The 15,452-nt window shown below is 38.7% G+C and overlaps 1 protein-coding gene across 1 annotated transcript; it reads right to left on the bottom strand.

The window, feature by feature from the left end:
- Window positions 1-185: 185 nt before the first annotated feature.
- si:dkey-8e10.3 (serine/threonine-protein kinase SBK1) lies at window positions 186-7,413 on the bottom strand. The gene is made up of 5 exons (XM_026366856.1): window positions 7,332-7,413; window positions 7,185-7,221; window positions 5,976-6,140; window positions 5,383-5,585; window positions 186-4,859 (listed from the first exon to the last, which is right to left on the bottom strand). Exons 3-5 carry the CDS (start codon window positions 6,136-6,138, stop codon window positions 4,224-4,226), a joined length of 1,002 nt encoding a protein of 333 aa, XP_026222641.1. The 5' UTR covers window positions 6,139-6,140; window positions 7,185-7,221; window positions 7,332-7,413; the 3' UTR covers window positions 186-4,223.
- Between the last annotated feature and the right edge of the window lie 8,039 nt (window positions 7,414-15,452).

The following is a 15,452-nucleotide window of genomic DNA, read 5'->3' on the forward strand; positions in this document are numbered from 1 at the left end:
CTAAATATTTTTCTTGCTCTGTGTTAAAGGTTTTATCCTCTACTTGCATATAACGATGCCTCCGTGACCCCTGGTTTTTGGAAATGGCTCAGATGTTGAGTATCAAACTGTATGTTATATGTGTCATATATAGTTTGATACACAGCACAATAAGCCATTTTCTTCAAAAGACAACGTGACACAAATTACAGAAATTCACTGCATTCAACAACAGAATTATGTTTTCTCTATCTGTGTTTTTCTTTTTTTTTGCTTTGATTCATTATTCAATGTTGCATGTGCTAGACAAAGCCACGTGGTGCTATGCTACTGGACAACAACAAGAACAACAGCAACAAAATCCATCTAGTTTAATCTCCATGCACTTTAACATTCTCTATCATCACCTAAACATCCCCCCGCCCTGCAATGGTCAAGACATGTGAGAGCAGCTGCTCACTACAAATGTTAACATGAGTAAGGCCATCCGTACGGGAACTGACAGACGTGCTAGTGTTGATTTTAAGAGACTGACAGAACAGCGAGAGCTCACATGTTTAGTCAGGAGTTAACCAAAGGCCACTGACATCACAGAGCAAGCCATACACCCAAAGGGACTAATTTGTAAGCAGTGACCGTCGTATGATATGTAAACATCACACCCAGCCGTGCTGTCAGAGGCCTCGCTGAGGGATCATTATGGTGGATTTAGTCTGCTGTGTGGCTGAAGCTGAAACTGATACAGCAGAGAGATGGAGGCTCTGCAAGTGAGACATATTCATTCTGTATCAGACGCCACTTCTTCACAGCAGAACCCAGTGGGATCATAGAGTATTCACAGAGCTTAAGCATTGACTTGTTTATGTAAATTTGTAAAGTTATAAGAAATCATCTTTATTGACAGCAGGACTTATTTCTGCTGACAATAAAGCAAATAATTTAATTAGTACTATAGAAAAGCTCAGTCCTTGTCACAGTAATCCTCTAACCCTCCTTCCACCCGACGTTAAGGGATCCTACTGGACATGGTGCAGCACGTTACGATCAGATCATGCTTAACCATGTTCTTCATACTTTTCATTTCAGGTATTTTCCATACTAACAATTAAAATGCTGCTCTCTAAGTGTCGCACCATGAAGAGAAGCTGATAAAAATGTTGATGTGTTCATTTGAGATGTCTTCAGCTATTTCTGCACTATGAGCAGCAGAGAATGCTGCAGCAAGTGCTTTGGGGCCTCATGTGCTCTTTGCTTTGACTCTCAGGCTACACACTATAAAGGCGACTCTAATGTGTAGGTGAAGGCTGTGGGGACCATGTATGGCCTTAAAGATGTCAGTATATTCTAACACACTTCTATGCATTTGGTCTCTGAATTTCAGACTATTCTGTGACAAATTCATCCCAAACACCATCTGAGACTTGTATCATTTGACATGTGTGCAAACGCAAAGCACTGCTGATGAACGTTTCTCATAGTATCTCATGCTGGCTTTTTATGGAGGTAACAGAAAGACAAGCAATGAGCAGGGAGGGAGGTCCCAGCTGTGGTGATTTTCCATAACATGTGGTATTAATACTAGTGCTCACGTGTGTACGGTGCCGTCTAGAAACGGTGGATGACTTGTCTGTGTGTGTGTGTGTGTGTGTGTGTGTGTGTGTGTGTGTGTGTAAGTGTGTAAATTGGAGAGGAAAACTAGAAATGACAAAAAGAAGATGCTACTATATGTTGGGTGTGTGTGACTTCTTAATATACGTCTGGTCTTACGTTGCAACGTGTTCAGTGCTGATTTTTGTTAATTTATTGTAGACTGTTTACTTTTAAAAGTGTGTCACAGTGACATCTAGTGGTGATATTTGAATTTCTACTTCTACATTGAAGCAGTAAAATAAATATGGGATTTATAACCTGTACCTCAGATAATTTAGAAATGACAACAGCATGTCTTGTCATGTCCATAATTACAATGTAGGGGTCAAAACCTACTGAGTTTCTTAATGTTCATATATTTATGTAATTAACTATAAGAATTCGTAGCAACCATTATGTTAATTAGCAGTCAATATGTTTATTAATACTTTACAACGTGCTTCAAAGGCATTTATAAAAACAACTTATAAGTTGCCAGGTTGTGGAAAATCCCTTTAGCTGTTGCTTATGCAACAACAAATAATCAGTGTTATACAACAATTAGAGAGGTACAGTATGTAGCAGTACTGCTGCTTTATAAAGAAATAATAAAGAAATTATAAAGAAATAATGAGGGATGATGTAAAATATGTCTTCATTGGATAAATTATATTTAACCTAGAAAGAGCACTAAAATTGTGTTATTTCTGCATATATATTATTTTATAAACTATTATTAGACATTCAGTCTACAGCTGTATATTTTTAGGTTATTAACAAATGAATAAATCATTTTTTTCATAATTTCAGGCCTACTGCATTAAAAAAATGCCAGAAGCGTCTCTTTCCAGGAGGATACTTATCTTCATATCAGTACATGATGATGTGCAAATGTGGTGTTTAAGTACTCTGGTATCAGAAACATGATTGCCATGTAGAAGAGATAAAAGGGAAAGTACATGAACGCAGTACCTTTCACAACACGCTGCTATCTTTATTCGTCAGGCAAAGGAAATCATGTGATGATAAGACTTATAATTATCTTGTTTACACAGTTTCCTGGAAATTATGCTAATCTCTGTAGTCTACCATAAAGAGTACATATTGTTAGATTTAGCAGGAAAGCAAAATCCTTTGTAGATCTTGTTTTTTCTGCATGGAAGGTAAGATTTTAGTCCACAAGAGAAATATACTTTGCTGTAAGCTTTGTTAGGTACAAAAAACATTATTTTAATCCTTTGAAACACTTGGTCTGTTATGTGTGCGAAGGCCAGCACAGATACCTGGTGAGTCAAATGCCAACAAGGGCTTCGTGGTTGGATTTACCTCGGTTGTGTTAGTGTGTTTATTACAGGCCTGGGTGTGCAGTTGGGCCCTCGGGTCAGTTGAAAGATGACCCTGGTTGGTGTAATGTCCTAAATATGCTGCAAAGTATGATGGTGGGGTAGGTTTAGGCCCTGGGCCAAGTTTCAGTCTGCCCTATTCAGAGGCTGACAGATTATGTCCTGAGTGCACCTGTGGCATCCAGTACTCCCCCACAAAAGCAGACATCCATCAGAGGAAAAACAGCTGCAGCAGTTGCTAAAAGATAATTCAGCATAAAGAGGATGAAGAAGGTCAGTCAGGTAGGTGAAAGAAGGATCACATACGTTAATGCAGTACAGTCTCCATCCAAGAGAGTGGATTGTTCTACTGTAACTGCTTTCACAGCATGATCGTACATAGTATACTGTACGAAATACTGAACAATGATCACTAGAAGTGTCTGGAAAATAGTTTACGAGCTGTTTAAGAAAAAGGGTTAAGCATTCAGAGTGGTGGGAGCTTTCAGGTGCATTTTATATGCAAGGATTGTGTGTTGACCTCCAAAAGATGTTAGGCTATACACAGGCATATCACTGTGTATTGTGTTTACCGGTCCCACTGATATTTGGAAATACATGCTGAATGGCAACTGAATACATTTTATAACTGCTGTCAACATTATACTTTATCACTTCTTCTGCAGCTTTATTTGTTCTCGCTCTTTTGCTATTCATTATAACACATCTAAATCATGTGAAGCAGTTTTGAAGGGTGTTAGCTGAGGCAAATGTTTTGTTACAATACATAGTATTGGAGTGATTTACAGCTCTGTTAGTGCAGAGCGCAGTTTATATTTTACTCTAAAAGTATAACCATGTTGTAGTGAATTATACAATGCAAAATGTGATACATTCCTTCCTGCATCACATTCAAATGGTTAAAAGATTATAACTTTACACCCCTTAGAGAGGAGCTTAAACAGAAAACAAGGAGAGAGAGACACAAGTGTGTCATGCAGCAGATGCTGCCAGCTGGAAACGAGTCAAGGATGTTGCAGTTATGCATTATACATCTCAACTATTTGGCGAGTAGCATGTTAAATGATCTTCTGAGTGGAAACCAAGACACAGGATTCAGAATAAAGTGGCACCGCTATAGATGATGTAAACAGCATGCTGGGTGTTTCATCACTGCAAATCACAAGCCTGCTATCAGGCATTTTAACACCTTTAAGATGTATATGTTTCATCATAATAAAGAAGACGGAAGATATGGATTATACAAGAATGCCGCCTGCAAGTCACTGGGTATTAGACAGGATTACTCCTGGAGCCACTGGCTTTTTCTTTTTCTTCTGTCTGCTGTTGTCCTTGCACTTTCTTAAGCCAGTCCATCTCCACATATGCTCTCACTTCTCCGACTGTACATCTCGTCCCTGCCTCCAGAGCTAAGAGCTTAGCAAACATCTCCATGGCTTCAGGAGTAAACTTTCTCCACAGAGGAGGAATGTCCTCCTCATTGGTGGGTCTCTCTTTCATTTTGCACCAGTCGGCAAACTCCTGGTAGAAGTCGTCCGAATCCATGCAGCGTTCCCAGGGGAAATAACCAGTAAGGATGCAGAAGATAACCACACCAAAGGCCCAGGTGTCCAGGCTTGGCTCTACACACAGCGGAGGAGCTGTCACTTCTTTCTGACCATCCGTCAGGGCCACAGTGCAAAGTTCTGGGGCCATGTAGGGCAAGGTACCTGTGATGAATCGTATGAGAGTGCCTCTCTTCTGGGCCAGGCCAAAGTCTGCTAGTTTGACCTGGCAGCAATGATTGTCCAACAAGAGGATGTTTTCTGGCTTAATATCACGGTGGACCAGGCCATGGCTATGGATGAACTCTAAAGCACTGGCGATCTGGAGAACACAACGTTTTACTGAAGACTCCGGGATACCCACCTGGAACAGTGAAAAAAAGTCTTATCCAAGTGGTATGTTTGTGGACCTCCATTATTTATGGACCTAAATATACTATATAGTATTCATCATTCAGTTGTACTTGGAACTTACATTCTATTTTTTCCACATTGTTATTTGGCAGTAGTTTTCCCTGTCATTTTCATGATTGCACAAGTTTCAGGGCCAACATTCAAATTCAAATCCATTTTTTTTTTTTTGGACACAGCCCATCATTAGTATGCCAAATGAAAGTGGAGAGTTTTTTAAAAGCTGAAATATTGCTGATGAAAAGCTGATTTTAATTTTGGTTTCTCCTCAAGCAACAATGTTTTTATCCTGGGCAGACAATAAAAACCCAAATATGCAAATTGTTGTTAGATAAAAAAAATACTTCCACACAAAGTTTCTGCTGGGAAGTCTGTGCAGTGTAGGGCTGGAGTCACATGGGCCTACATTGTACCCACATGCAACCTCAAAGATGTAGCGTTTTATTCTGCATTTCTTTTGCTAGTGTTGGACTCACCTTTGGCTGAATGACAGCAAATAGGTCCCTCCCAATGACAAGCTCCTGGGCAAAGCAGTAGTGCTCATGAGATTGGAAGGCAATGCCAAATAGGCCCACGATGCAGGGATGGCAGGAGAGGTGTAAGGAGATGCAGTACTCTCGAAGAAAGCCTTGCAGCTTAGTTGAGGCCTTGGGCATCACTTTCAAGGCCATTGGTGTCCCTGCAGACCATCCATACTTTACTTTGCCTATTATTGTAACTCTTAATGCACTATTCTTTGTCTTACTGATGAAATATTTATGACTACTTCAGTAATAGTGCACTGACAGTATTTATTATATACTGTAATAGTTAAATTATAGTCAAATTCTGAGCAGAGAGTTGATGCTTTACATTCTGCTCGCTCCACATCAGCATCATCATTGCTCAGTTTTGGCTCAGTTGTTTCCGTCTTTGGGTGACCTAGGATTCCAGCATCCCGTCTTACTAGGAAACTATAGTCATTAGACTATATAGACCTTATAGACCTTCATTAGAAATATTACTGCATAACAATATGACTTCATGAACATGATTGCATTAATTAATGAGTATCAAATGAAAATCATACCCCTGAAGCGATGTGTCACTAGCAGCACTTTGCCATACTTCCCTCGACCAATCTCCTTGATTATATTGAAGTGTTCCTGGATCTCCAGGTTACTGAGACTTTGAGCTGTCAGCTCCATCAGCTCGTCAATCAGACTTCCATCGGCAAGACCCAACTCAATCATTGCTGCCCACAAATGGAAATAACAAACAATAAAGGTGTTGGAATATATTGTAGACCTGAGTCAAGAATTACTACACTTACTACTTGGTTCTAAATCAAAACCATTTATTAAAATAAGGGGTTACTGTCTGACAATATGTTTCATGTATTAGAATGACTTCATGTCTCTCTGCTCTTATGACAGGGTTGGAGCTTCACTTTTCTAATTTACAAAATGGGAAGATAACAAATCATACAAACTAGGTATATTTCAGAGTAACTCAACCCTACATAGCCACACTATGGTATATACTGTATTTATCCATACACATTAAAAAATACAACATTATGTCATTATTATGTGTACATGCCACTATTAATCACATCTACAAACTAATTTAAAATGCTGTCCTTTCAGATACAGTTTTAATTAGAAAAAGAACGTACAATTCATTAAAAAGTATGCTTTCAATTTGAAAAGCATTATTTATGGAGAATATATTTATTTCAAATACAAATCTCCCCATTCTTGGGTGTAATTATAATTAACACAGATGTCTTTTTTGAACACTAAGTACTGATTCAATTAAGTTCCTGGGTATAAATTCTAGAAGCGCAATTAGGAGGACTATGGATTAGAAAGATTAAGGAGTATTAGTTTCATTTTCATACAATATATAATTTATGTTATATGTATGTTAGTTAAAGGATTGGGTGACACACAACATTTGTTACATTCAAAATCATATGAATATTTTACATTTTTTAAATGTTTTTACGTTAAATGTGTCTCATCTTGTGTCTTGTAATCTTATTTTTCAAACTAGTTTATTAGGCATGACACGCTGCATTAAACCAGACACATTTGTTCTGTATATGACAAATAAAATCCTAAAAAAGTGTGTATAAAAAACACAATAAATATTCAAGCAGTAATTTGAAATAACTGAGCAATTAAACATTTTGTTATTCTGCTATTAGAGTTAATTAATACTAAGTTAGGTACATTAGTGGCATTACTGGGTTCAAATTCAACATGATTAAAAAGTAATTAATACCAAGTCTTACCTCTATTCTTGACTTTTGCCAATACAGTCACTGGACTCTGAGAACAGGCAAACCACACACACAGGCTAAGTTGTACACTCTCACACTACCAGCTAATCAATATGCTGTAGAAGTGCAGGTTTACTCTCTGTCCCGTCAGTTCCCCACCTTTACTGCTGCTGCTGCTGCTGCATGAATCAATGTGCAGAGTGGACGTGAGAGCTTTTCTCTGCCAGCACACAGCTCTGCTCTTAACTGCTGCAATGGGGACAGAGCCCACTTTGACAGCTGATTACAAACTGCCTCAGCAAAGGGCAGACCCCCACACACTGTGGCCTACATACTGTACAGTATACACACATTACTTCAAATGTTTGTGATGCATAAGCACATGCAATACATTCACAAACACAGATGGCAACTCATTCAACAACTGATTCTTTCAATCACATGTTTCTTTATAGGGCAACTTGCAAAACGTATAGTTCTGTCACACACAGAAGACTAAAGAAAATGTACAACCTACCCTGTAGATATAGAAGTGCTCCTGTGTTCCACAATATCCTCTCAGTGACCTCACCACTTTATATTAATACAGTCATACACTGTGATTTTGCTCAGCATGACACATCTTTATTTTGCAGCCATGCAGATGATTGAAAATGAATGAAAATGTAAGTCCAGGAGGGAACTAGTCCTCAGTAGAGTTCAACACTGCTACCATATGCAACTTTGTACTACTACTGCACCACTGCAAAGGCCTCATCCAGACTTCATCACATTTATTTACCAGCTACCTAATGCTACAACTACCATAATAAGGTTGTACCATCAATGCAAATGCAGAGCATTTGTGGCACAGCATCACATAATGTCATACAGACTGTAGGTACAAGAATCTGCTGAATTTATTAGCCCCGGTGAAACAAACATCATTAAAGTGCAAACAAACCTTTTTGTACTTTGCAATCAGGGTTTACTTGCTGGATCTGTTTCTGCAAGATGCATCACTAGCTTGAATTTTAAAATTCAGTGTCAGCGAGTTTAGCTCACTACATGTAATTAAACTAGTAAACTAGCTTTATTTTGCAGAAACTACATCCACAACTGCCTGATGATTCAACTACTGAAACTTGCATTTATTTAATCACAGGTATAGATGTAGGCTTTCAACTGTACAAAAAAAAAGTTTAAAATGTTTTGATTTTAAAATTAGACCTAAATTCACTTAATTCAAATATTTAGGTGGCACATATTGATTAATGAATGTTCATGAGTATAACATTGTGCTAAAATAAATAAACCTTTTTCCTCCAACTGAACTTTTTAGATTGCATTTCATTCTTTACCACACCCCCACCAACACGGCCACTTGTGTAAGCATCATCATACGTACATGACAGTAGAGCAATATGAAATCCGTGGTGGTTAGAACTTTCCAGTTCATAGCGGGAGGCTGAAACCGAGCCAGGGTCAGCACAGTGGGAGTCTTATGTTTATGTCCCTGAACTAGAAGCCATGAATGCACTCAAGTTGTGGCACTCATACAACAAATCCCCCAGGGTGTCACCTACAATACAGGCAGGACTAATGGGGTGTTGTTGTCTGCACCTGTGTGTGTGTGTGTGTGTGTGTGTGTGTGTGTGTGTGTGTGTGTTGGCCTGTGCTTCATTTACTGTGTGCATTCAATCAACACTTGTGACCTCTAGTAGCTGTTCTGAGGGCAACAAGCGTCCATACCAACAAGACTAAAGATACAAATAAATAACAAGCTGGTTGCCTTCCAGCTCCACATATTCTGGTAGCACATAAAAAACAAAGTAGGAATCAGAAATTTGAAAATATATTCCAAAAATGAAATAGATAAAAACAAACTGCAACTAAGAAGAATAAATAGCCACAAAAAACAAATTTTCCAAAATGTGATGAAAATTTGAGTGAATTTGAGTTTAACTGTTTGTTTTGCAGTAGAATTATATAAATTAAAAAAAACTTTCTCCATAACAGGCTGCATTATAGTGAGGCTGAAGTGTACTTGGATGAAGATGGACTCACTTTGGGGTGTTTGCTGGGTTAACGAGGCTGGTTTTCTCAAAGACTACAAAGCCGAATGTGTTGTAAATAACTGGTATGAAGCTTATACAGCAAATGTTTTGGGGGTGACCTGTCCATGTAAAGTTGTTAGACATTAAGAGGTTATAAGTTGTCCGATTATAGTCCACTTAAGACAAAGTTTAGACGTGGCTATATACAGTACATCGTGTAATCTATTTTAAAGTATCCTGTTACAGTCTGTATCAGTTCACTCATATCATAGCAACCCTCCCAAGTGCTCAATCACGCTGCCATCCATGATTAAAGTTATGTTGTGGACATTTGTGATCATCATGTTACGCTGTCAACACAAACATGGGGTCATGTCATATTTGAGATCTTTTACATCCCAGGATGGTGCAGAGTAGACTTCAAGACGCCAGACAGGATCCATACCAACTTCTCATCCCATCAAGATGCAACTGCTGGTTCCACAGAGCACATACGGACGACGGACGACGGACAACGTTTTACAATAAATTTTAAGATGATGCACCATGCAATGTACTTACGGCTGTATGAGGAGTGTGGTCATTCTATACAACTGAGATTAAAGAGACATTCACACTTCTTCTTACCAAGCACTGACAATGAATCAATGTTCATTCCAAAACTAACCAGAGGTAATTTTATGTTAAACTGACTGATGATTATTCTAACCACTACTCTAAATGTGGTAAGTTCAGGAGCAACACGGCCATGTTTCCAAAACACGATCTGATTTCTGGTGATCCAGTTAGGCTGACCCTGTGCCTAATTAATCAGTCATGAGGTCTGAAACCAGTAGAACCTTTGGGCCAACACAGGAACACTTTGACATTTGAGAAACTGTGCTTGTGCTGTGCTTGACAAACATTGCTTGAAAGCCTTGAAGTAAGTAGCTCAACCTTGAAAAAGCAGACCTTGCAGCAGCACTAAATACTGTTTGATTTTTGTATATCTTGTGTTTTAGAGAGAGATAAGACATGGTGGTTTACAGGGCGCTTAGATAGCACATATCCTGCTATCAATCTCAACAAGAATTTACATATATAGCAACCATTTGACTTATTATCAACACAAGAATCTATATTTAGAAGAGTTAAAATTCTGAACATTATCTGGGCACCATAACATTATTATAATAAAAATCATAAATGTCAAAAAGCATATGTTGTTTTTTCATATCTTAATCCCCGGTAGAAATGCTGTGTAGGCTGAGAAAACCACATTTTACTGTTGTAATTTTAATAGTTTGTCACATGAGGCTAATACAAAACTGGACATGTAACAATTTATCACTGTAAAGAATTTAAAATGTACTTTAAAAAGATTAAATTCACTAATAAACTACAGTATTCACTTCAAATGAAGAAATGGTATTTTAAAGTATTACTACTTTTACATGAGGACCTGAACGTTTCTACCTTTCAAACTTAGGTGTCTGGTCAGCGGAACAATAGCCAAACAGACAGGAGGATGGGTGACATATGACATTTAGTGCAGTTCAATATAAAGTTTGAGTAATTCAGCCCCGTGTGAAATGACATTAATATGTCATCGTTTCCCAAAGTGTTGCACTTATCACAGACTGTATCTGACAGCTGGTATGAACAGTGGCCAGGACATTAATGTGAGGTTGTGACTTCACTCTTTCTACATGCACCAATTGCCAGTACATGAGGTTTCAGTCATTTGGCCAGTTGACAGACACTTTCTTTTTGCAAGGCTCGGCATCCCGTATGTGTATGTGCACGGTTTACGATAGTGGTTTCACCCATTCTACAAGAGTGGAATGTTTCTCCGACCACACATTAAAATATAGACATGACCAGACACATGCTGTAAACACCTGCCGCGGATGAAAAGATTCATTAATCACCACTTATGATTCTGCGTATAGGGTTCTTGGACGTGAGAAACTTCATCTTTACAGTCCAACTCTTGCAACTCTCTACCAGGGTACCCTGTCACACCAACACACGAATGTGCACAATGCATGCACGGCATTCCTACGCACAGCTTTTCCATCCCCAACTACATTTTCCAGCTGATCTGATTAAGTTCTGAAGGTGCACGATTGTCACACCTGCCAGAATAATCCTCCACATAACTATTGTTGAATTGCTGACCTTACTAGTAGCCTCTGATTGTTGAATTTGCATCCACATTGAAAAATCTGTTGACCGTTATAAACATTTATAAGTATTACAGTCATGGTCAAAAGTTTTAGCAGTGACTAGTGTCTGTTTATTGTAAAATAAATCAAATTTATTTAGCAAATGTATTATTTAAGAGTCAATATTTACAGTGTTAATGCTTATTCTTCATGTCTGCAGGTAATTTGCTCTGGCATCCTGTATATCACTAATATAACTATTTATATAACTATTACAACTTCTCCCACAAAGTGTTTACAGTATATATACACTCAAACTAACCCTCACAATGAGTTAATCTGTTTAATAACAATTATACAAATGCAGAAATCATGTGGGGTTAAAGTTGTTTATAATATCACAAGAGGATATGTCAGGCTTCAAGGTTCAGTTTACAAAAAACTCAAGATCCACTTACTACTTTTCCTTTGGGGCTTGTACACACAGCCTGCGGTTGCAACTAATAATAACAAATCTGATTAGGTTTTATATAACCACACCTGTTTTGCAGGCACATACAAGAAAAATACATCAATGAACTCAATGAACCTAAATTTCAGTTTGACCTGAAATGTTAAATAAAGAGTTGCCTGGTGATAAGACAGACAGACGACAGCTTTCAAGAGAGAAAGACCTTGAACTGTGAGCTGTAACATTTAACATCAGTAGAGGTGAAGTAAATCATTATTTTTAAATATAGAGTTTCAGGCAGGGTGCAGGAAATCAAACTATTAAAGTGCACATTCAATACATAACACAATGCAACATGCACTGACTTAATCACTGCAGTTGTATGTGCATAAATAATTTAAGTCATAAACAGTAATCAGAGATCACTAAGTAGTGTTTGTGTAATGCACTACAGAATTCCTCTGATGAAATGTGTTTGAACATCACTCGTAGAACAAGGGGAAAGGTTCAGTGGGGCTTAATATAGAAAGTTTACTAAGTGGATGGAGTGAAGGAATGAGGCTTACAGCAGCGCTAGTGTTGATGGAGTGGGTGAAGACAGGCTGTTAAGATAGGGTTTCAGATTGACATGCGACTTCACAGTGAGATAGAGAGATAAAGTTGTACGTCTGAATTCGGTTCTACCTCAACACTGCAGCTCTCTGTGTTACAGCTGAAGAGTGCAGTGATGTGTGATCTACTTCTGAACTTCTAGGGCAAAACCTCTCTGGCTGTGACAAATGACATATTGAGCTCCGATAGCAGCACAGGTGGCTGCAGGGTGAAGGGTATGACTACTGCTGGGTTTACAGGCGGTATGTTCAGGATGCATGTTTTATGACACATCGTGGTCCTGCCAAGGCAAATATCAAACAATGGAATGAGGAGCAAGAGAGTCGTGCTAGAGTCACATTTCAGCATGAGCTCTAGCTCTTTCCTCTCTCCTCCTTCCTCCGGTCCATCTTTTTTTCCATCTGCTCACTCCAAAACTGCACCAACACAGTGCAGTTCCCTCAGGCCTGCAGCAGACCCAGTGGCTGGTGCTAATTGAGATAATTATGTGGTATGAGGCTGAGCCGCTGCTGTGCCTGTTCAGTTATTCCTATCATGGCGTAACAGGGTGGCGCACAGATTCCACAGAGATTTTAGAGGGAGCAGCGTGTTGGAAATGTATCCTGGCACAGTGAAGAGGCTGTAATCCTCAGAGGACTTCCAAGTTGCTGGATACGGTCTGTTGTGTTTTGTCAACAGCTACTGTTATAGTAGAGCCGTGTCTTGTCTGGTGTGGTGGACCTCTAAGAATAGCTCCATGGTAGCTTCGAGGAAGGTGCTGTGGAAGACTTAAAGGTCATTTTTATTTCTACACTCACGGTGCGTTTCTTCATTAATAAAGAGATTGTGAATCAGTTGAGCAGCATTTATTCAGCTGGGGACGTCACGCTTGTGACTTCTTATATTATTTAACAGCACAAACTCTTTCTTCTATGACACAGTATGTTTCAGGACTGAGATATGAATAGTTTTTATTTTCTAAGGTTTACAAGGAGGAGCACCTACACCTACAGAAAACATAGTGTTCAAAAATGTTGCTGCATGAACAAAAAATACAAGCTCGAGATTTTTTTATAATGTTTTGTTAATTTACACAAACTATTTCTAGTTCTGCTTATATGATCAAAGCCTTTGTATTACATTTACTCGTGTCCTCAAAGAGGTGAAGGGAGCTTCACTGAATATTAATAGTAAGGATGACTAGTTTATGAGCTCTAGTAATCAAGTGTAAAGAGCACCGACCAGTGTCATGATGACAGACTGACAAATTTGGAATTTACTATGTTCTATGCGCGGCACATTCCTCCTTTTATCTACTTTGTTGAATGCTGCTGGTTGGATGACCGATGGTATCTTCAGTTACACAGCACATTCTTATTTTACATAAATCATTACATTACTTTAAAAGCCAACAACCATCAATCAAATATGTTGTTGTTTCACATTGTATCCAAAAATCAATTACCCTTGAAAGTGTTTTGTCCCTGACTGTGTTTGAGGTCAGTGAAGGCACATGGAAACAGAAACGAGTAGAATACCGCCATCTACTGACGCTAAATGCAAACACATTTTCAGCACAAGCTTCATAGAACTAATCTTTATTTTAGATGTGCAGAAAGTGCAACCTTTTCTGAAAGAGATGAAAAGAAGGTAAAGATGTACTGGATGGTATCACTGCTGTAATATTTCATCCACTTCATTTATGTAAGTGCAGTTTATTGCTGGATGTGGCTTTTCTGTGTGGCATGTGAATGATTCTCCTTGCAGGTACACTTTAGCATGCCTCAGCATTTGCAAACAGCATTTAGCATCACCAGTGTTACGTACAGCTGCTAGGCCAAGTTGCTAAATAGCAAACCAGTTATTCCCAACTATTCCCTCAGTATTCCTCACTAGCGACAAAGTCAATGCAATACTAATTTAAGAACCTAACAGTAACAGTAACAGATTACCACATCCCACAAGAGTATCTCTTTAGTTCATACTTGTTAATAACATTTATTCATTTGTTGCAGAAATGTTACTCAGGTTTTTTTCTGAACAAATAATCTATTGTAACACAAAATGTCACAATAGAAACAACAAAAACAAAGAACTCGCATGTTTACTTTCAAAAATATGGAGATTTTTTTTAATTCTAGCAATATTAAAAAGGATCGAGTTCAGATCCTCGACTTCCTGGATGTACACACTGTGAAACAAATGTCCTCAGTCGCAGTCCAGCTCTGTTTCCATCAGTCAGCTCCTTGGTGTTGATCCTGCTGATGGGGCTGTCCTCACCAGCAGCCACCCGTGAAAGATGCACTGTTTGCTGGACTGAGAGTCACGCTTGGCTGGGAAACAGCAGGGGACACGGAGCCGGCTGTGGTTAACTGTGTGCATGTGTGTGTGTGTGTGTGTGTGTGCAGTTTCACAATCTAGAGATGATAGTTAGCAAAGCAGAGAAATTGAAGTGACAGGACACACACACACACACACACACACACACACACACACACACACACACACACACACACATTGACAGCTCCACTGGATATTTGGCTCTTTGACTGCCATCTCACTCTGATCTTTGCGAGTGTCATCTTTTAGTTCACACTTAATTTACACGCTGCACTACATAGTGCTATGTTTCAGCTCAGCCTCTATCAAATGCAATGTCAATAAATTCCTGTTCCTGTCAAATGATTCTGACATTAACAAGAAAAGACATCTAAATGCAGTGTGAGAGTTAGGGTTCAGATCAGACAGCTGCACATTGCTGAACATTAACGTTTGTCACATAGTTAAGTCGACATCTTTATATTTTGACTTGTGCACTTTACTGCAATAATAAAATGTCAAACTGCATTAACCAGTGTTTGTATAATGAGGTGGATATTACACATAAACATGTACTCTGCATGAATACACTGATCTGGTGTTCATTAGTAATATGCAAGCATGCAGCATTTGTTCTTTGTGTTGGTGTCAGCTTTGTTAACGGGCCCTCAAAAGCCGGGGCAGTTGTGTGTATTGTCTATTTGTAGACCTATTGAATAACACACAGAAAAACAGG

The sequence above is a fragment of the Anabas testudineus genome, chromosome 7, assembly GCF_900324465.2.
Source record: "Anabas testudineus chromosome 7, fAnaTes1.2, whole genome shotgun sequence".
NCBI lineage: Eukaryota > Metazoa > Chordata > Actinopteri > Anabantiformes > Anabantidae > Anabas > Anabas testudineus.